A 23,185-nucleotide genomic window follows, 5' to 3' on the forward strand; every position below is an offset into this window, starting at 1 on the left:
CAACCTTTTGTACAAATGCAAATGTATCACCTGTAAGTAGGTGACTTGTAGCTCGTTGTGTAACAACGCAGTATTCATTTGGCAAAAGACAATGCAAGTGTCTGCTAGCTAGGTGCTCAAAGGTGAATTTACAGACGGTGCTGCAAAGTGAGAAAGCAACTTCAAACGTGAGTGATGGAAGGTAATCATAGTCTGACACAAAATATACACCGCAGAAGAGACATTAAGGACAAACTGAATTCACCCTAAAAAGTGGAAGGAGAATAGGCCTGCCTAATCAGGCAGCCACAATTTACAGCTGGGCGGGGCCCTGGGGAGGGTTCATTTTACGTAGTGACGTATTCACCGGATGCGGAAATTTAGCAGCGAACAACAGTAGTTGGGAGCTGCAGAAATGGTGTACGTGGCGAATGGTTAGTGGTTTATTAATATTGTTGCAATGTATGTGTTTATTGTTTCATTAAAGTCGCTAATTAACATACACATCGTAGTAATTCGTCTCTGCGAGCTCACTATGTCTGCACCTTTCGCTGGAAATGCGAAATGATGCTAAGTAGCTAACATTAACTACGACAACAAACATCTACGATAGACCGCAGCTAAATATGGCAGGTTGAAAGTTATTTGAGTCTGTTTTAGCTCTTTAGCTATGGGCTGTAGAGTGGACATTGGATCATTCTATTGAGCCTGGCTTTATAGCTAGCTGGTTAGGCTTCTTCTGTGTGTGTCTGTCCAGTCTCCACTATTGATTTGTAGGCATGTAATGTTAATGAAATAGATAAAGCCTCTGTTGTTTAATGCTGGGCCTGAAATTAGCACCTGCCAATGCTAGTCACACTGGCTGATGGACCAAGAGGCTAGTTCCAGGTGTTATAGTTTGGATCATCACTAACAAGTGTTCCCTCTCTTATCAGGTCAGGTCCTGGACAACAGAAGCCAGTCTCCATGGCGAATGTCGTTCCTCACTGATCTCTTCTGGGGTGCTGTGGAGTTCATTGGCTTGTTGTAAGTCAGCAGTCAACACAGGCCTCTGTGCATTTGCATGGCACTAGCATTGCATGTTGCTGTGATGATTATCAATAGAAAGTAAATTATAGGCCTTGTACACAGAGATAATCATCTGCTTTGATTTTTTTCCAGTTTCCAATCCCTGGTCCAGCCAGATTTGACAAAGAGGGGTAACTCTGGCTCGTCCTCTGCAGGCTACAGTGATGGCAGAGGGTAAGTCCCTAGGGTCCAAACAGATAGGTAGTCTACTTTCCACTCATGTCAGGCTGACGTGGCAATCTCAAAACACTCCTAGTGTTTAAGACTAGGGCTTTGTAATTGTTAAGATGAATGACTTTAGATATAATTAGTGGCAATATGTAACTTTTTGGGCGATCTGACCAAATCTACATAGACATGTAGGTTATAGATATATCATTCTATTTAAAAGTGTCAAAGAAGCAGTAGATATTTTCTATGTGTGCTATTTCTATGCTTCCCGTTCGTGAGATTTTGGGGTGTTTTTTGTATTTTACCTTCCGTTTTGTTTTGTACACCATCTTCAAACGGCTGAAACAACAATATATTTGGTAATGGAAAATATACAGTACCAGTCAAAAGTTTGGGCACACGTACTCATTCAAGGGTTTCTTTATTTTTTTTACTATTTTCTACGTTGTAGAATAATAGTGAAGACATCAAAACAATGAAATGACACATATGGAATCATGTAGTAACCAAAGGGGTGTTAAACAAATCAAAATATATTTGATATTCTTCAAAGTAGCCACCCTTTGCCTTGATGGCAGCTTTGCACACTCTTGGCATTCTCTCAACCAGCATCATGAGGAATGCTTTTCCAACGGGTCTTGAAGGAGTTCATTCCCACATGCTGAGCACTTGTTGGCTGCTTTTCTTTCACTTTGCAGTCCAACTCATCCCAAAACATCTCAATTGGGTTGAGGTTGGGTGATTGTGGATGCCAGGTCATCTTATGCAGCACTCCATCACTCTCCATCACTCTCCTACTTGGTCAAATATCCCTTACACAGCCTGGAGGTGTGTTGGGTCATTGTCCTGTTGAAAAACAAATGATAGTCCCACTAAGCGCAATCCAGAAGGGATGGGCGTATCACTGCAGAATGCTGTGGTAGCCATGCTGGTTAATTGTGCCTTGAATTCTAAATAAATCAGTGTCGCCAGAAAAGCACCCGCATACCATCACACTACTTTGAAAAATCTCATATGTAATATCATTTTTTATTTGTTTTACGCTTTTATTTTTGGTTACTACATGATTCCAAATCTATTATTTCATAGTTTGTCTTCACTATTCTACAATGTAGAAATGAGTCAAAATAAAGAGAAACCCTTGAAGGAGTAGGTGTCAATTTGACTGGTACTGTACTTCAAAGCTGTTTATATGGTACAGTGATTCTCTACACTATAGTAGCTTATTTGGTCACTATAGTAGCAGAAATTAGGCACACTGTTAGAGTTCTAGCAACCAGGAAATGGTGGAGCAGTTTCTCTGTAGTGCAACTTTAAGATTGTCATGTTGATGCAGAGTAAGGGTTGACTGATTTCATTTTGACAGTGGACAAGTGTTTCCGGTGTTCTAACATTCCCATGGCTGTCTTCTCTCTTCCACCAGCCCCCCTGGACCCCCTGGTGGCCGGAGGCGGATGGGGAGGATAAACCACGGTGGGGGGCCCAGCGCCCCTCCCATGGGGGGAGGAGGATGAGGAAGGTGAGGGAGATATGGTGATACCGGCCACAGTTATCGTGAAGGTGTCCGCATGCTTCCCAGTCGGAAGAGTTTGTGCATTTGGAAAGTATTCAGACCCCTTGACTTTTTCTACGTTTTGTTACGTTACAGCCTTATTCTAAAATGGATTAAATATAAAATGTTCCTCCTCGATCTAAACACGATACACCCTAATGACAAGGCGCAAACGGGTTTAGACATTTTTGCTAATTTATATATTTTTAAAAAAATCATACCTTTACATAAGTTCAGGCCCTTTGCGATGAGACTCAAAATTGGGCTCAGGTGCATCCTGTTTCCATTGATTATCCTTGAGGTGTTTCTACAGCTTGATTGGAGTCCACCGGTGGTAAATTCAATTGATTGGACATATATTTGGAAAGGCAGACACCTGTCTATATATGGTCCCACAGTTGACAGTGCATGTCATAGCAAAAACCAAGTCATGAGGTCGAAGGAATTGTCTGTAGAGCTCTGAGACAGGATTGTGTCGAGGCAAAGATTTGGGGAAGGGTACCAAAACATTTCTGCAGCGTTAAAGGTCCACAAGAACACTTGCCTCCATTCTTAAATTGAACCTTCCAGAAGGACAACCATCTCTGCAGCACTCTACCAATCTGAACTTTATGGCAAAGTGACCAGACGGAAGCCACTCCTCAGTTAAAGGCACATGACAGCCCGCTTTGAATTTGCCAAAAGGAACCTAAAGACGCAGACTTTCAGAAACAAGATTCTCTGGTCTGATGAAACCAAGACTGAACTCAAAGTGTCACGTCTGAAGGAAACCTGGCACTATCCCTACGGTGAAGTATGCTGGTGGCAGCATCTTGCTGTGGGGATGGTTTTCAGTGGCAATGACAGGGAGACTAGTCAGGATCAAGTGAAAGATGAATGGGGCAAAGTACAGAGAAATTCTTGATGATAACCTGCTCCAGAGCACTCAGGACCTCAGACTGGAGCTAAGGTTCACCTTCTGACAGGACAACGACCCTAAGCACACAGCCAAGACCACACAGGAGTGACTTCGGGACAAATCTCTGAATGTCATTGAGTGGCCAAGCCAGAGCCCGGACTTGAATCTGATCGAACATCTCTGGAGAGACATTAAAATATATGTGCAGCGACACTCCCCATCCAACTCAGAGCTTGAGAGGATCTGCAGAGAAGAATGGGAGAAACTCCCCATATACAGTTGTGCCAAGCTTGTAGTCATACCCAAGAAGAAACGAGGCTGTAATCGCTGCCAAAGGTGCTTGAACAAAGTAGTGAGTAATGGGTCTGAATATTTATGTAAATGTGATATGCAAAAATGTATAACCTGTTTTTGCTTTATCATTATGAGGTATTGTGTTGATTGATTGAGGAACAAAAACAGTAATTCATTTTAGAATAAGGCTGTAATGTAACAAAATGTGGAAAAAGTCTAGGGGTCTGAATACTTTCCGAATGCACTGTATATTATGATGCCATTTTGTGACGTTTTTGTTCATTTGGGACTCCGGTAAGGGTTTTTTCTGCTGTTCGGGGACACATTTTTCAACATGTCTGAGGCATGAGGACTGCAGATGTGGCCAGGGCAATAAATTGCAATGTCCGTACTGTGAGACGCCTAAAATGGCGCTACAGAGAGACAGGACGGACAGCTGATCATCCTAGCAGTGGCAGACCACAGATAACAACACCTGCACAGGATCGGTACATCCGAACATCACACCATCACAGGTACAGGATGGCAACAACAACTGCCCAAGTTAAACCAGGAACGTACAATCCCTCCATCAGTGCTCGGACTGTCCGCAATAGGCCGAGAGAGGCTGGACTGAGGGCTTGTAGTCCTGTTGTAAGGTAGGTCTTCACCAGACATGCAATCTCCATAGACAAACATTGGCAGTAGAATTGGCTTACTGAAAATAGGCTACGTTGTTGCCGGTGATGTCTGGTGAGGACCTGCCTTACAACAGGCCTACAAGCGCTCAGTCCAGTCTGAACACTGATGGAGGGATTGTGCATTCCTGGTGTAACTCGGGCAGTTGTTGCCATCCTGTACCTGTCCCGCAGGTGTGATTTTCGGATGTACCGATCCTGTGCAGGTGTTACACGTGGTCTGCCACTGCGAGGATGGTCAGATGTCCGTCCCGTCTCCCTATAGTGTTGTCTTAGGTGTCTCACAGTACGGACATTGCAATATATTGCCTTGGCCACATCTACAGTCCTCATGCCTCCTTGCAGCATGCCTAAGGCATGTTCACGCATATGAGCAGGGACCCCGGTCATCTTTCTATTGGTGTTTTTCAGAGTCAGTAGAAAGGCCTCCTTTTTAGTGTCCTAAGTTTTCATAACTGTGACCTTAATTGCCTACTCTCTGTAAGCTGTTAGTGTCTTAACGACTTTTCCACAAGTGCATGTTCATTAATTGTTTATTGTTCATTGAACATGCATGGGAAAGAGTGTTTAAACCCCTTTACAATGAAGGGTTTGAATCATCTGTGAAGTTAATTCGTAAAAAAAAATATATATATATATATTTGAAAGACAGGGTCCTGAGTTTTATAATGCATCTTAGATGAATTCTGACTGTTTTCAGTTAGCGTCTCAAAATGAACAAACAGTACTATCGCTGCTTTTCTATTTTTCAAGAGAATATCTTTTTAAGCCATAAGACTCCTGAACCGCTAATCAAAGGGCTACCCAGACCCCTGTTTTACACTGCTGCTACTCTCTGTGTATTATCTATTCATAGTCACTTTAACTCTACATGTACACTACTGATTTAAAAGTTTGGGGTCACTTACAAATGTTCTTTTGGTTTTTGAGAGAAAAGCACATTTGTTTTGTCCATTTTAAAATGGCATCAAATTGAGCAGAAATACAGTGTACATTGTTAATGTTGTAAATAACTATTGTAGCTGGTAATATATTACTGCGACTGCGGTAGTGTAGAACATAACTACATTGTTTCGTCTTCTCTGTTCCTCTCCATAGGTAAACGCCTACACATTTTTGTGTAGGCGTGGGCTGTGGCACACCGGCTGCAGACATGTAGCCTAATTTAGGCTGCAATGACGTGCATGTGTGCCAGCCCCCCATCCTCTACAGCTGCCTCTGCTCACCACAGACTCCTGACGCTCCTCTGGGAATTCCTACACGTAGGGTCCAGGGCGGCCGATACGGCAGCTTCCTGTTTCTGACCCGTCCTCTTCTTGTCCCCTTGTGAATCATATCACATCCCTCTCCGAAGCTGTAATATTTTTTGTATCCCACTGTTAAATAAAGTCCTGTGCTGTACACCTGTCCTTTTTTTTTAAAGAATGTTCAGAGCAATGATATGTTGAAATGTAATTTACTAGGGGCATGATAAATATAGGTTCACAGTTTCGCTTTCTTCACAAGTCCTTACCAGTACTCAGTCTCGGATCCGCTGCCTCGCGAACACACGTGACCACCCGCTTGACAGGCCCCCGTCCCCGCAGGAGGCCTTTTGCCTTTTGGTAGCCCGTCATTGTAAATAAGAACTTGTTCTTTAACTGACTTGCCTAGTTAAATAACGGTTCAATCATGTTTGTTTATTTAGTCTACTCAGTGACACCCACAGAACACAACTGTGAAGTGATGAAACAAATATTAGCATAGTAACTCATATTGCGGGACTCTGAAACCACTGTGAAATGAGCCACGTTGATCGTACCAGTCAACCTACTATGTGTAAGTTAACTGAAGCTAAGGTACACATGTCTAAATGGATGACTGATTCTTGCCTGCATTTAAATATTGACAAGACTGTTTTTACGTACTTCTCTAAGAAATCCATTGATTCTTCCCAATGACCTGTTGTTGTTAATGTGGAGAATCTAAAAGTTGTGTCTAACCTCAGGTATGTCGTTTTGGACTCCAACTTGACATTTAAAGAAACATTTGAAGGAGGTGGTTAACACGGTCAAGTTTGTATTGTCCAACTTTAGGTTTATAAGACCTTACCTTGCTCTAGAGGCCACCAAACTATATATGCATGCTATGATTTTCTCACATCTGAGATATTGCCTGATGCTGGTCACAAACAGGAGCTTCTATTCTGAAACCAATTGAATCACTATACAAACAAACACAAGATTTTTTGATAATGAACCAAACAGTTACCACCATTTTCCCATCATTCACAGACATAATTTATTCAGTCGGGATAGCTTTAAGTGGCAGGTAGATGCTTGTCACCTCCAGGATAACAAGGGCAGTAACTAGAGGGGATTGTGTTGTCCCTTTTCGACATAGCAAATTCAGTCAATCGGCCTTCTCTGTTAGAGCTGCAATATACTGGAATGCAAAGCCCATGGACTTGAGAAGCTGCACTGATTATTGTACTTTTACAATTAAATTGAAAACATGGCTCAAATCTATCCAAACCTGTACACATGAGTTATCTGTAGCTCCTCATATTTAAGACAACAGTTGATGATAGTGTTTTTATTGCAAACAACTTCTTATTAATGGATGTAATGTGTTTGTATTTTGTTTTGTTTTAATATTTGCATTGTGTCTGTGTACTTGCCCTTACCTGCCCTGGGACCATGGGTGCAAATGAGCTTTTGGCTAATGTTGCATTACTGTAATATTGATGTTGATTAATGTGCCAGTCGCTTGCTGCTGAAAACTGAAAAGAGGAGTGACCTAGGCACCGCAAACTAGCTAGCCATTTCACATCGGCCACACAAGTGTACCTACAAGAATTGACGCTATTTTGAAGGCGAAGGGTGGTTACACCAAATATGGATTTGATTTAGATTTGTCTTTTGTCTTCTGGTAAATATAATCTATTAACATGTCTATTGAAGGCATTCTTACTTTACAGCATTTTTTCACACCTGCCTAAAACTTTTGCACAGCACTGTACATAAAATGGTTCATTCAAAGTATACTTGTTTTTCTCTTCATCTAATATACTAAGACTGTAATTAAGTGCACACCCCCCCTCCCCCAATTTAGATAATTGTAAGTGTATTTAATATACTGTTTGGGATAGGGGGCAGCATTTTCACGTTCGGATGAAAAGCGTGTCCAGAGTAAACTGCCTTCTAACTCAAGCCCAGAAGCTAATATATGCATATTATTAGTAGACTTGGATAGAACACACTCTGAAGTTTCTAAAACTGTTTGAATGATGTCTGTGAGTATAACAGAACTCATATGGCAGGTGAAAACCTGAGAAAAATCCAACCAGGAAGTGGGAAATCTGAGGTTTGTAGTTTTTCAAGTCATTGCCTATCGAATATACAGTGTCTATGGGGTCATATTGCACTTCCTAAGGCTTCCACTAGATGTCAACAGTCTTTAGAACCTTGTTTGAGGCTTCTACTGTGAAGGGGGAGAGAATGAGAGCTGTTTCAACCAGAGGTCTGGCAGAATACAATGAGCTGATGACGCTCACGCCTGTTAGAGCGACCTGTATTTCATTGCATTTCTAAAGACAAAGGAATTCTCAGGTTGGAACATTATTGAAAATTTATGTTAAAAACATCCTAAAGATTGATTCAATACATCGTTTGACATGTTTCTACAAACTGTAATAAACTTTTTGAACTTTTCGTCTGAACTTTCGCCTGGACTTGCCCACGCCTCGTGAGTTTGGATTTGTGAACTAAACGCACTAACAAAAGGAGGTATTTGGACATAAATTATAGACTTTATCAAACAAAACAAACATTTATTGTGGAACTAGGATTCCTGGGAGTGCATTCTGATGAAGATCATCAAAGGTAAGTGAATATTTATAACGCTATTTATGACTTTTACTGACTCCACAACATGGCGGGTATCTGTATGCCTTGTTTTTGAGTCTGAGCGCTGTACTCAGATTATTGCATGGTTTGCTTTTTCTGTAAAGATGTTTTAAATCTGACACAGCGGTTGCATTAAGGAGAAGTATATCTATAATTCTGTGCATAACACTTGTATCTTTTATCAAAGTTTATGATGAGTATTTCTGGAAATTGATGTAGCTCTCTGCAAATTCGCCGGATGTTTTCGAGGCACAACATTACTGAACATAACGCGCCAATGTAAACTGAGATTTTTGGAAATAAATATGAACTTTATTGCACAAAACATACATGTATTGTGTAACATGAAGTCCTATGAGTGCCATCTGATGAAGATCATCAAAGGTTAGTGATTATTTTTATCTCTATTTCTGCTTGTGACTCATCTCTTTGGCTGGAAAATGGCTGTATGTGTTTTTGTGACTAGGCTCTCACCTAACATATGGTGAGCTTTCGCCGTGAAGCCTTCTTGGAATCGGACACTATGGGTATATTAACAAGAAGTGAAGCTTTAATTTGGTGTATTGTACTTGTGAATGTATGAAAGTTAAATATTTCAAAAAAATATTTTTGTATTTCGCGCTCTACCTTTTCAGTGGATGTTGTCGAGGGGATTCAGAGGATGTTTTCAGCGGATGTTGTCGAGTTCCGCTAGCGAAACCCCTAGCCCTAACAAGTTTTAAATGCTAATCAAATACAAATAAAATTGACATTCAATGCATTAAATGTATTTAAAATTGTTCCAATTTAGATCATTTTAAATATACTTAAAATATGTTAATAAAGTATGATGTATGTATATGTAAATATTTTTTTTTTCTCGCTCCCTTCTGACAGAAACATTATATGTGTGTGTGATAATGTTAGTCTAGTGCAGGGTTGTGGGCTCATTATAACTACAGTATATACTGTACTTGTAGTGTTGCACGGTATACAGATACCACTCACCTGCTTCTCTCAGCATCCCATACCAGCCCCACTAACCTGCTTCTCTCAGCATCCCATACCAGCCCCACTAACCTGCTTCTCTCAGCATCCCATACCAGCCCCACTAACCTGCTTCTCTCAGCATCCCATACCAGCCCCACTAACCTGCTTCTCTCAGCATCCCATACCAGCCCCACTAACCTGCTTCTCTCAGCATCCCATACCAGCCCCACTAACCTGCTTCTCTCAGCATCCCATACCAGCCCCACTAACCTGCTTCTCTCAGCATCCCATACCAGCCCCACTAACCTGCTTCTCTCAGCATCCCATACCAGCCCCACTAACCTGCTTCTCTCAGCATCCCATACCAGCCCTACTAACCTGCTTCTCTCTGTCCACTCTTCACGCACGTCCATTTATCCGTCAGTTAAAAAATATATATAATTTAGCCGTTTAGGCCGAGCGGAGATGCAGATCCTGGTGAGTCTTCTATTGTTAGATTTGTACATTTGTTACAGCTCGCAAAGCGAGCAATGTTGATACATTGTACAATTTCATCGCCTGTTATAACCAAGAGCACATACCAGGCTGAGTAGACTGCATGACAGTGCAAGTTCACTGTCATGCAGACTCTGAATGTCAGAGAGTGAAAATGGAGCACCGCTTCGCAACAGGCATGCTTGCAGATTTACAGCAAAGGAAACGGCTTGTCTCTAGCCTAAATGGAGATGCCTTTCTTTCTATCGGGATTCGCTTACATTTTGTATACTTTATAAGGTTATAAAATTGCAAACAGATAGAAACTGCTCCTTATAAATGATATTGTGTAGACATACAGTAAGACTTATTTCTCTTGAAGCAACCAAACATATGATAAATGGGATGACTTATTTCTCTATTGATTGGATTTTCTTGAGGTTTGTTGTTTCTTGTGGTCTGTTTATGTCTCAGAAGAGCAGATCCTTAATAATGCTCACCTCATAGAAACAAATATTAGTCGATTACAATAGTACTGATGCATAGTGCTAGGGATCCCAAGTGGCACAGCAGTCTAAGACATTTGCATCTCAGGGCAAGAGGTGTCACTACAGTACCTTGTTCAAATCCAGGCTGCATCACATCTGTGATTTGGAGTCCCATAGGTGTTTAATTGGCCCCGGGTTATACATTGTAAATAAGAACTTGTTCTTAACTGACTTGCCTAGTTAAATAAAGTTTTTTAATTTTTTTATGTGCTGACACACACTCCGCAGTAGTTGGGAAAGGTATCACACATACTGACTCAGGGTAGCAGGGGAACGGGTAGGAGGCCCAGACAATGATAATGATGTTTCTAATACCTCTATAATGAATTGCTGTGCTGTAAACATATGCTTGAAAAATAATACAAGTACAAATAAAACAGGATATAACCAGTATCCCCACAAGGAACGATGACAATGGTGATGATGAAGATGATAGTAGTTCAGCTAACTCTGTCTCAGAGAGGGGTGAGGTGACAGAGGATGTGGTTAACATCAGCTGAAAAACAGTAGGCCAGGTAGTGTGTGTGTGTGTGTCTCTCTCTTTCCATCTCTCTTGCACCTATTCTCATCTCAAAGTCTTGGTCTGAGTAGACAGGAAGTGGAGTTGACGGGCACAGGCTATAATTGACAATATAATTTAGAGAGCGTTAGTGATCGACACGTCGAAATGGAACGCACCTATCTTCGAACCTGTGAGTCCCTTTATTGTTTGATATCTACTGCACAGTGCCCTCCTTAATTTTGGCTCTTTTTTTAAAATTATACAATGATTATGAGGTTAGAGTGCAAACTGTCGGCTTTAATTTGAGGGTATTTTCATCCATATTGGTTACACCATTTAGAAATGACAGCAGTTTTTGTACGTAGTCCCCCTATTTTTTCGGAGGGGGGTAGATCAGCTTTAGGAGTGTGGTGGAGTGCTGGATCAGATCACCCAACCTCAACCCAATTGAGATGGTTTGGGATGAGTTGGACCGCAGAGTGAAGGAAAAGCAGCCAACAAGTGCTCAAAATATCTGGTAACTCCTTCAAGACTGTTGGAAAAGCATTCCTCATGAAGCTTGTTGAGAGAATTCCAAGAGTGTGCAAAGCTGTCATCAAGGCAAAAGGGTGGCTACTTTGAAGAATCTCAAATATAAAATATATTTTGATTTGTTTACTACATGATTCCATATGTGTTATTTCACACAATGTAGAAAATAGTCAAAATAAAGTAAAACCCTTGAATGAGTAGTTGTGTCCAAACTTTTGACTGGTACTGTATATATATATTTTTAATGTTTTATTATATATTTTTCTTTACAATTTCTCCCTAACCCTACCTCCCCTAATTGGAGTAAACTAATGGACAACAATACTTAGGCTTCTACTTCCAGCTTATACATACTATATACATTTTACGGACATGGTACACAGACAGGGGAAATTGTATATTAGTTGTATATCTATTTTTAAAGTGCTAACCTCCCCTGTTATTGTAATGGAGCGAGGTTAGCATGTTTTGGGGATACAATATTTGTAAGTCTGTAACTTTCTCACTCATCATTATTCACGATTCATTCAGGACTATCCATAATCATGGTAACATACACATTAACGTAAAAGTGTTTATAAACATATTCTACGAAAAAATGACACAATACATTATTTACCATTCATTTCTATTGGGCACATAATACTCTGAAACACAAGCCAAACAAACAGCAAATGCATCCAACAAGTGTGTAGAGTCACAAGCTTGACTTAATCATTGCATGTTTGGAATATGAGACCAAATACTAAACTTTGCACTACTTTAATACACATGCACTGAGTGTACAAAACATTAAGAACATCTGCTCTTTCCATGACATTGACTGGCCAGGTGGCTGAATCCAGCTGACGGCCATGATCCCTTATTGATTTCACCTGTTAAATCCACTTAAATCAGTGTAGATGAAGGGGAGGAGACAGGTTATTAAAGAAGGTTTTTATGACAATTGAGACATTTTGAAAAATAGTTTTAAATACAAACATACAGTCAATAATACAGTAGAAAAGGTATATATATACAGTGTTTGCAAATGAGGTAAGATAAGAGAGGTAAGGCAATAACTAGGCCATGGTGGTGAAGTAATTACAATATAGCAATAAGATAAATAAATAAATACAGTATGGGGATGAGGTAGTTGGATGGGCTATTTACAGATGGCTATGTGCAGGTGCAGTGATCTGTGAGCTGCTCTGACAGCTGGTGCTTAAAGCTAGTGAGGGAGATAAGTCTCCAGCTTCAGTGATTTTGCAGTTCGTTCCAGTCATTGGCAACAGAGAACTGGAAGGAAAGGCGGCCAAAGGAGGAATTGACTTTGGGGATGACCAGTGAGATATACCTGCTGCAGCGACATGGATTGTATATGTGTACCATTCAGAGAGTAAATAGGCAAGATTAAAGATTTAAGGTCCTTTGAACGGGGTATGGTCGTAGGTGCCAGGCGCACCGATTTGTGTCAAGAACTGCAATGCTGCTGGGTTTTTCACGCTCAACAGTTTGCCCTGTGTATCAAGAATGGTCCACCACCCAAAGGACATCCAGCCAACTTAACACAACAATGGGAAGCTTTTGAGTTAACATGGGCCAGTTCAATATTAGGAAGGTATTCTTAATGTTTGGTATACTCAGTGAATACAGTGTAAGTGAATTTGCCCTAATACTTTTGGTCCCCTAAAATGTAAAACAAGAAGTGCTGTAATTCCTAAATGGTTTGCCTGATATGGATGAAAATACCCTGAAATTAAAGCTGAAAGTCTGCACTTTAACCTCATAGTCATTGTATTATTTAATTGTATTATTTCACAATAATTCCGGGGGGCACAGCATATGGTTTAATATCCAGTGCTTGATTTTAGCAGGCGCTCACCGGAACTGAGTACTGGCACCTCAAATGTTTTACTGCTTGAGTTCCTGCAGATTTATAGATGTCACGCTCATCATAATGATTGGACCAAGATGCAGCGTGTTATGTTTCCATCCTTTATTTTGGAAATTAAAACTTCAAAGAACCAAACAACAAAACAAACAAATGAAACGTGAAGCTAGACTAATGCTCACAGGCAATAATAGACAAGATCCCACCAAGCACAAATGGAAAATGGCTACCTAAATATGATCCCTAATCAGAGACAACGATAAACAGTTGCCTCTGATTGGGAACCATACCAGGCCAACATAGATATGCAATTTCCCTAGATAACCCACCCTTAATCACACCCCAACCTAAGCAACATAGAGAATAAACAGCTCTCTATGGTCAGGGCAAAATCTGACTCAATAGGGGAGGGTCCATCCCCCATCTACTGTTGGGGGCGGCTCTGGTGCGGGGCGAAGTACCCACTCCGCTCGTGGATATGCCATCGGAGGGACCTGCCGACCATGGACCGCCAGGGGTTCCGGACTGCAGAATGTCGCCGGAAGCTAAATGGGAACTGGGAACTGTCGCCGGAAGAACTGGACCATAGGTCGTTGCCGGGTCTCCGGACCGTAGGCCGTGAACTTCGGAGTCGCCGTTGATCCTCTTTCGGAGTCGCCGTTGATCCTCCTTCGCTGTCTTCGCTGCCTCCGTCTTATCTCCTGCCATAATTTCTTCCCACATCCATGATGTCCTCCACTCCTTTTTCTCCCGGGCCCAGGATGTCCGCTCCTCCCACATTTGCCAGGTGGAAGTGGACATCCAGCCAGAACGGGTTGTGCCAGCTCTGCACTCGAGACAGTCAGTGCGCCTCCACGGCCCAGTGTATCCGGTGCCTCGGCCAAGGAAGAAGCCTCCTGTATGTCTCCCCAGCCTGGTGAGTCCTGTGCCTGCTCCCAAAGCTAGGCCTCCTGTGTACCTCTCCACTCCAGAGACGGCTTCCAGAGACGGCCTCCAGCCCGGGGCCTCCAGAGACGGCCTCCAGCCCGGAGCCTCCAGAGACGGCCTCCAGCCCGGAGCCTCCAGAGACGGCCCCCAGCTGACCCAGACCCTCCCCTATGGGTTCAGGTTAGCGGCCGGAGTCCGCACCTTTGGGGGGGGGTACTATAATTGAGAACTATACCGGGCCAAACCATAGAAATACAAAATCATAGAATGCCCACCCCAAATCACACCCTGACCAAACCAAATAGAGACATTAAAAGGGTCTCTAAGGTCAGGGCGTGATTTGGAATTGGCCTTCTATGATTTTGTATTTCTATGTTTTGGCCGGGTATGGTTATCAATTAGGGACAGCTGTCAATCGTTGTCTCTGATTGGGAACCATACTTAGGTAGCCCTTTTCCCCTCCTTTCTTTGTGGGGAGTTGACTTTGTTTATGGCACATAGCCTTTAGCTTCATGGTTTGTTTTGTAGTGTTTATTGTTTTGTTCAGCGTCTTTTCTAATAAAAAGATAATGTACGTTCACCACGATGCACCTTGGTCCTTTTCATTCAACGGACGTGACAATAAACAGCTCTCTATGGTCAGGGTGTGACAATAGAATATTTGCTCAAAAGTACTGTGCAGTTCCTGCACCTATAAACAGTACCGGCACCAAAAATGACTACCGGCACCTATTTTAGTTCAAGTCAAGCACTGTTAATATCTATATGGTTTAATATCTGCATGGTTTAGTATCTGTATGGTTTAGTATCTGTATGGTTGAATGCAGTATGTTGAATAGCCAGTAGCATACCACCCTGCATACCACTGCTGGCTTGTTTCTGAAGCTAAGCAGGTTTGGTCCTTGTCAGTTCCTGGATGGGAGACCAGATGCTGCTGGAAGTGGTGTTGGAGGGCCAGTAGGAGGCACTCTTCCCTCTGGTCTAAAAAGAATATCCAAATGGCCCAGGGCAGTGATTGGGGACACTGCCCTGTGTAGGGTGCCGTCTTTCAGACGTTAAACGGGTGTCCTGACTCTCCGAGGTCATTAAAGATCCCATGGTAAGAGTAGGGGTGTTAACCCTGGTGTCCTGGCTAAATTCTCAATCTGGCCCTCAAACCATCACGGTCACCTAATAATCCCCAGTTTACAATTGGCTCATTCATCCCTTGTAACTATTCCCCAGGTTGTTGCTGCAAATGAGAATGTGTTCTCAGTCAACTTACCTGGTAAAATAAAGGATAAATAAAAGTATCTGTATGTATGTGTGATAGTTCTCTCTCTGTGTGTTTCAGTGCTGTTGACTACACTGGTATACTCTAGCCTCGGTCACAGGGGAGGTGAGTACATTTCTGTTTATTCATCACAATTGCTCTATTTTCACCTCCCTTTTCTCTCTCTCTTTCTTCTCATTTTATTGCCTCCATCTTAAAGCCGATGTATGCTTGATACGAAAATGTGGTCCGAGGATTCGTATGGAGTGTGTGACGCAATTGCTGAACCTCCAGACGCATGCTGAGGCCAAATTGAGCTCCGTACCTCATCGCTGTGCACCTCTCAAATGTGGTAACAATGTGGAGGGATCCATATAGGTCCACATTGACATGATTGCTTGACAGTTGGTGGGGGCGGGAGATCCAGTATAAACACAAACTCACCTCCTTGACAAACTTCCTTCATGACGACTCTGCGCTGCTAGGCGACGCTCAATAAGTATGAAAGTCCTGACGTCTGCCGAGGCTCCATCGCAGTCAATGCTGTACGGCCACTTCAGACGTCGGATTGACCATGCAGAGCCTTTTATTAAATTCACATGTTGTGTTTGATCATGTTAGTACAGGCCCCAAATGTATCAAGTGTTTCAGAGTAGAAGTGATGATCTACGTTCAGCCCCCCCACACCTGTCCATGTAATCTTATTCTTAATGAACTAAAATACAAAACTGGTCTCAGGTCAGCACACGTACATGCTTGATACGACTTTTGCACCAGTTGTGGTCTTTTGTGTTTTCCTGGCTTGTGGTTTGGAGGCCTGGGGGTTTCTGAGACCCTGCTGCTTCTATAGCAAGTGTATCCCAAATGTACTTTGGACCAGAGCCCTATGTGCCTTGGTCAAAGTAGTGCACACAAAGGGAACAGGGTGCCATTTGGAGCGCAAGTTATAGAAACTCTGTTTGGTCTCACTTCTCATGAAGCAATGGCCACTGCAGAAGACCACAGAAGCAATGATTAGCGCCTACAGACAGATATCCGTTCAATTTGAGTCTGTCTCTCTGAGCTGTGAGGTTTAGGGGAGTTCTACTGGATGGAAACTGTAGATACACATTAAAAAACACATTTGGAATTGTAATCTTATGTACGATGTGTATGTCTGTCTGCCCTTCTCTCTCTCTCTCTCTCTCTCTCAGGTCGGTCTCCTTCAGCCTCTCTGAGCATCAGTCCCGACAGATCTCAGTTCCTTGAATATATGTATTTTTCTCTGAGCTGTGAGGTTCAGGGGAGTTCTACTGGGTGGAGACTGAAGAGATACACAGCGACTGTGAAACCGTCAGAGTCTGGAGTCGACTGGGGGTTCAATCAATCCAACTACGTCATCAAGACAGCTAAAACATCAGACAGTGGAGTGTACTGGTGTGAGTCTGGGTCTGGAGAACACAGCAATGCTGTCAACATCACAGTACACGGTACGTCCAGATAGATACACAATAAACTAGAACCTACATATTCAACTGGCGGACTGCGGAACGGATCCGGACCCAGAATGGGGTCAATACAGACTGCAGGCCCCCCAAAAAAGGACACAATTTTTGACATGGTCGGGCTTTGGCCCCTGGTATCATATAAACACACATAAGTCATGGAAGATTGCATAGAATTGCAGGAAATTCGCTTTAAAACTGAAACAGAAAATCTCTGCCCCATGCAAAATGTGGAGAAACTGCCCGTTTTCTCTCTGCCAACAAGAGGGGTATGAACAGTTTGAGGTCGCATGGGTTGCGAGGTGGAGGTTTGTTACAATGCCAATATCCATCTGGACCTTTGCTGGACATTATCCATCTGGACCTTTTCCACCTAGGAAATGGTGGGACCTTCTCAAATAGTACCTGAGTACGTCTGGACTAGAACCTTCAAACTCAGCACTGGACCTCGAAGCCAGTTCCACTGTATTTTTTCATTTCCCCCCCTCTGATCAGGGACTGATTTAGACCTGGGACACCAGGTGTGTGCAATTAATTATCAGGTAGAGCTGAAAACCAGCAGGCTCCGGACCTCGTAGGGTAAGAGTTGAATAGCCCTGGACTAGAAGCTATCACTATACCATTGTCTGTAAATTATGTTACGATATTATTTTATTCGGATTATCTGATGATGTTATAATTGTCCTGCGTACAGGTGCCGCTGTGATCTTGGAGAGCCCCGCCCTTCCTGTGACTGAGGATGATTCTGTGACTCTGCGCTGCAAATATCAGGCAACTCCCGCTGAACTCACAGCTGATTTCTACAAAGATGGATCCCTCATCAGGACTGAGACGACAGGAGAGATGACCATCCCTGCAGTATCCAAGTCAGATGAAGGGCTCTACAAGTGTAACAACTCTGAAGGAGAATCACCAGCAAGCTGGATGACTGTGAAAGGTGAGTAAAATAAAATCACATGCAGAATTATAATATATATTTTTTTAAATCGTATATTTTTTTTTTTTGGTTTAGTTCATATAAATGTGAAGCCATTCTGTATGTGCAATGTGTCCTGTCTTTCTCTCCCTCTCTCTCAGGTTGGTCTTCAGCCTCCCTGAGTATCAGTCCCGACAGATCTCAGTTCCTTGAATACAAGTCTGTCTCTCTGAGCTGTGAGGTTCAGGCGAGCGCTGCTGGATGGAGACTGAAGAGGTACACAGTGACTGGAGTCGACTGGGGGTTCAATCACGGTTCCAACTACGTCATCAAGACAGCCAAAACATCAGACAGTGGAGTGTACTGGTGTGAGTCTCGGTCTGGACAATGCAGCAATGCTGTCAACTTCACAGTACATGGTACGCCCACAGACAATATTTACATGAGTGTTTATTGCCTTTGCATTACCTAAATTAGCGTATTATTTTAGGTCAAATAGCTCATCCAGTTATTTATCAATCCATTCCTGGGGGACCCACAGGGTGTGCACATTTTTGTTCCAGCCCAACACTAACAGAACACCAACACTAACTCTGCAGATGACTTCGTCAACCATTTTGAAAAGAAGGTCGACGACATCCGATCCTCGTTTGCTAAGTCAAACAACACCGCTGGTTCTGCTCACACTGCCCTACCCTGTGCTCTGACCTCTTTCTCCCATCTCTCTCCAGATGAAATCTCGCGTCTTGTGACGGCCGGCCGCCCAACAACCTGCCCGCTCGACCCTATCCCCTCCTCTCTTCTCCAGACCATTTCCGGAGACCTTCTCCCTTACCTCACCTCGCTCATCAACTCATCCCTGACCGCTGGCTACGTCCCTTCCGTCTTCAAGAGAGCGAGAGTTGCACCCCTTCTGAAAAAACCTACACTCGATCCCTCCGATGTCAACAACTACAGACCAGTATCCCTTCTTTCTTTTCTCTCCAAAACTCTTGAACGTGCCGTCCTTGGCCAGCTCTCCCGCTATCTCTCTCAGAATGACCTTCTTGATCCAAATCAGTCAGGTTTCAAGACTAGTCATTCAACTGAGACTGCTCTTCTCTGTATCACGGAGGCGCTCCGCACTGCTAAAGCTAACTCTCTCTCCTCTGCTCTCATCCTTCTAGACCTATCGGCTGCCTTCAATACTGTGAACCATCAGATCCTCCTCTCCACCCTCTCCGAGTTGGGCATCTCCGGCGCGGCCCACGCTTGGATTGCGTCCTACCTGACAGGTCGCTCCTACCAGGTGGCGTGGCGAGAATCTGTCTCCTCACCACGCGCTCTCACCACTGGTGTCCCCCAGGGCTCTGTTCTAGGCCCCTCCTATTCTCGCTATACACCAAGTCACTTGGCTCTGTCATAACCTCACATGGTCTCTCCTATCATTGCTATGCAGACGACACACAATTAATCTTCTCCTTTCCCCCTTCTGATGACCAGGTGGCGAATCGCATCTCTGCATGTCTGGCAGACATATCAGTGTGGATGACGGATCACCACCTCAAGCTGAACCTCGGCAAGACGGAGCTGCTCTTCCTCCCGGGGAAGGACTGCCCGTTCCATGATCTCGCCATCACGGTTGACAACTCCATTGTGTCCCCCTCCCAGAGCGCTAAGAACCTTGGCGTGATCCTGGACAACACCCTGTCGTTCTCAACTAACATCAAGGCGGTGGCCCGTTCCTGTAGGTTCATGCTCTACAACATCCGCAGAGTACGACCCTGCCTCACACAGGAAGCGGCGCAGGTCCTAATCCAGGCACTTGTCATCTCCCGTCTGGATTACTGCAACTCGCTGTTGGCTGGGCTCCCTGCCTGTGCCATTAAACCCCTACAACTCATCCAGAACGCCGCAGCCCGTCTGGTGTTCAACCTTCCCAAGTTCTCTCACGTCACCCCGCTCCTCCGCTCTCTCCACTGGCTTCCAGTTGAAGCTCGCATCCGCTACAAGACCATGGTGCTTGCCTACGGAGCTGTGAGGGGAACGGCACCTCAGTACCTCCAGGCTCTGATCAGGCCCTACACCCAAACAAAGGCACTGCGTTCATCCACCTCTGGCCTGCTCGCCTCCCTACCACTGAGGAAGTACAGTTCCCGCTCAGCCCAGTCAAAACTGTTCGCTGCTCTGGCTCCCCAATGGTGGAACAAACCTCCTCACGACGCCAGGACAGCGGAGTCAATCACCACCTTCCGGAGACACCTGAAACCCCACCTCTTTAAGGAATACCTAGGATAGGATAAAGTAATCCTTCTCACCCCCCCCCCCCCTTAAAAGATTTAGATGCACTATTGTAAAGTGGCTGTTCCACTGGATGTCATAAGGTGAATGCACCAATTTGTAAGTCGCTCTGGATAAGAGCGTCTGCTAAATGACTTAAATGTAAATGTAAACAGAACTGATACAACCAATCTAGAGCTTGGGGCTTGCTTAATTAGTTAAATCGGTGTGTTTTGCAGGACTCGAGAAGAAAATAAAATGCACACCCTAGGGGTTCCCCAGCAATGGATTGATAAACACTGACTAACCTTTCATTCGTACAGGTGGCGCTGTGATCCTGGAGAGCCCCGCCCTTCCTGTAACTGAAGGAGATTCCGTTACTCTGCGCTGCAGACATGAAGACAAGAAAACGAAGGACACGTCCTCAAACCTCACAGCTGATTTCTACAAAGATGGATCCCTCTTCAGGACTGAGACGACAGGAGAGATGACCATCCCTGCAGTATCCAAGTCAGATGAAGGGCTCTACAAGTGTAACAACTCTGAAGGAGAATCACCAGAGAGCTGGATGACTGTGACAGGTGTGTGTGTGTGTGTGTGCACATGCGTGCATAGAAGTATTTTTAAATTGTGTAATTCTCTTTCTAGGCCCAGGGCCTGTGTGGTCCATCTCTCTGCCCAGGCTGCTGTGTAGTCTACTGGTGGTGTCTTCCTACCTGCTGGTGACCATCGTACTGCTGGTGAAATTCCGTAGGCGCCGTGCTCAAGGTGAGGACCATCAGCCATTATATGGTGTATACATTTACAATTTGTAACAGCCTTCTATTGTGATTCATGAGTGTTGACAACTGTTGCTTGCATTGAATCGTGCTTTAAAGTGTTAATAACTAGCTCTGATTGAGTCATGTTGTAAAGTGTTGATATCTAGCTCTCTTTCAAACCTGTTGTAAAGTGTTGATAACTAGCTCTGATTGAACCATGTTGTAAAATGTTGATAACTAGCTCTGAGCCATGTTGTAAAGTGTTGATAACTATGTTTAGGGGAAACCAGGGAACCCAGGAAGACACACCAAGACCAACCAGGTGACAGTCTCTACCTTTCAATAATAAAAACTAATTTAGCACAGGTATTCTGAACCGAATGTGGAACTGGTTTAATGTGGCTGAGGCCAACACCACTCAGGTGAGTTTCTCTACCCTACACCATTATTGAACATAGGTAACACTGAATGCAGGTTAGTCCAATCAGCCGCTCTTTCAACTCCTGCTATTTAGGCCTAGGGCTTGGGACTGTGTGTGCTGCACACTAGCTGTTGCATATATAGAGTTGACTATGCAATAAGGCCCGAGGAGGTTCTGGACAGCCCTTAGCCATAGCCTTATTGCTATTATAAACTGGTTACCAATGTAATTACAGTAGTTAAAATAAATGTTTTGTCATACCCGTGGTATATGGCCTGACATACCACAGCTGTCAGCCAATCAGCATTCAGGGCTCGAACCACCCAGTTTAGAATAGTTATTAATGTACTGTATATGAAAGTATACACCGCCGAGTGTGGTGTTTGAGTAAATGTGATGAGTATTATATTCAATCTAATGTCACAGACATGTCCCCTTCTGTTTGTTGAGCAGGTCAGCATGTTGAAGAGTGAGCTCACCGGATCACCATAACAATGGAACGCACAGACTTCTAATCCGGAACTGTGAAACACTGTTATTTCTTAGCTTTTAGCTTTGCATGCTGGTACAATAGTGGCAATTTATAAATGTGATTTGTGAACTATATCCTTTTTTTTGTTTACTATATCTTTAAGAAATGTATGCAAAATCATTTCTATGTTTTAATGTTTTAATCCATGTTTTATGGGGAATTAGTAGATTTTTATCTGGATTCATCTATATCATTTTCTTGGTGCACTTAGTGTTAATTGAGGTGCTATGATATTATAATCAATCAATTGTAAATGTCCTAATTTTTCATCGCTATACACACAACACAGATTTAGTGTACACTACTTTGACGTAGACATTTACATTTAAGTCATTTAGCAGACGTTCTGGTACTTATACAATGTTTATTTACATGTGTCTAGAGTAGAAAACAAAACAAGTCAAGATATATCTTTGCTGTTAAGCAATAACTAATGACGCATTTCCTCAGCAAACCCATGTTTTGTACATTTTCTTTCATTTTGGTTACATATGGCATACAAATGTAATGCACCTGGGGAATCCGAATGTCTCTGGAGCATCCTGCGAGGTTCATCCTCTCTGAGCATGAGTTAAAGGGGAGAGGTGAATGCAGTTTTTCTCCCTCCATCACTCTCTCTCTCTCTCCAGCCACCACTCTTGCCCTTGGCATGTAATGGCGCCTCTCTGTGAAAGTGCAAACACCTACAGTACAATGATGCACACTGCAGGGAGAAAGGTAACAGAACGGACTGATGAGGCAGGAGGCAGGAGTTATCACATGGAGTATAGCTCCTTCTGCTGGAGAAAAGTTAGGCTAGAAAGTCAACTTTTTATTTAACTAGGCAAGTCAGTTAAGAACAAATTCTTATTTTCAATGACGGCCTAAGAACAGTGGGTTAACTGCCTTGTTCGGGGGCAGAACGACAGATGTTTACCTTGTCAGCTCGGGGATTTGATCTTGCAACCTTCTGGTTACGAGTCCAACGCTCTAACCACTAGGCAGATGTTCTGCCTAGTGGTAGGTGTTTGCACTTTCACAGAGAGGCGCCATTACATCTGTCACACCTTGTCAGCTCGGGGATTTGATCTTGCAACCTTCTGGTTACGAGTCCAACGCTCTAACCACTAGGCAGATGTTCTGCCTAGTGGTAGGTGTTTGCACTTTCACAGAGAGGCGCCATTACATCTGTCACACCTTGTCAGCTCGGGGATTTGATCTTGCAACCTTC

General features: G+C 43.4%; 2 protein-coding genes across 4 annotated transcripts; both read left to right on the forward strand.

The window, feature by feature from the left end:
* The first annotated feature begins 266 nt into the window (after positions 1 to 266).
* Positions 267 to 6,040, forward strand: selenok (selenoprotein K). 3 transcript variants are annotated; one of them, XM_035741177.2, is made up of 5 exons: positions 267 to 413; positions 915 to 1,005; positions 1,141 to 1,221; positions 2,642 to 2,737; positions 5,738 to 6,040. In XM_035741177.2, the coding sequence occupies exons 1-5, from the start codon at positions 395 to 397 to the stop codon at positions 5,739 to 5,741; spliced, it is 291 nt and encodes a 96-aa protein (XP_035597070.1). In that variant the 5' UTR covers positions 267 to 394; the 3' UTR covers positions 5,742 to 6,040. The 3 variants fall into 3 exon arrangements, with proteins under 3 accessions (XP_035597070.1, XP_035597072.1, XP_035597071.1); XM_035741179.2 differs by lacking the exon at positions 267 to 413 and adding an exon at positions 494 to 608; XM_035741178.1 differs by lacking the exon at positions 267 to 413 and adding an exon at positions 510 to 612.
* Positions 6,041 to 15,689: 9,649 nt separating this feature from the next.
* LOC118361326 (low affinity immunoglobulin gamma Fc region receptor II-a-like) lies at positions 15,690 to 22,188 on the forward strand. The gene is made up of 8 exons (XM_035741180.2): positions 15,690 to 15,728; positions 16,796 to 17,071; positions 17,781 to 18,023; positions 18,164 to 18,421; positions 20,585 to 20,842; positions 20,910 to 21,029; positions 21,303 to 21,344; positions 21,897 to 22,188. The coding sequence occupies exons 2-8, from the start codon at positions 16,855 to 16,857 to the stop codon at positions 21,914 to 21,916; spliced, it is 1,158 nt and encodes a 385-aa protein (XP_035597073.2). The 5' UTR covers positions 15,690 to 15,728; positions 16,796 to 16,854; the 3' UTR covers positions 21,917 to 22,188.
* Positions 22,189 to 23,185: the final 997 nt, after the last annotated feature.

Source organism: Oncorhynchus keta, chromosome 28 (genome assembly GCF_023373465.1).
Source record: "Oncorhynchus keta strain PuntledgeMale-10-30-2019 chromosome 28, Oket_V2, whole genome shotgun sequence".
Taxonomy (NCBI): Eukaryota; Metazoa; Chordata; class Actinopteri; order Salmoniformes; family Salmonidae; genus Oncorhynchus; species Oncorhynchus keta.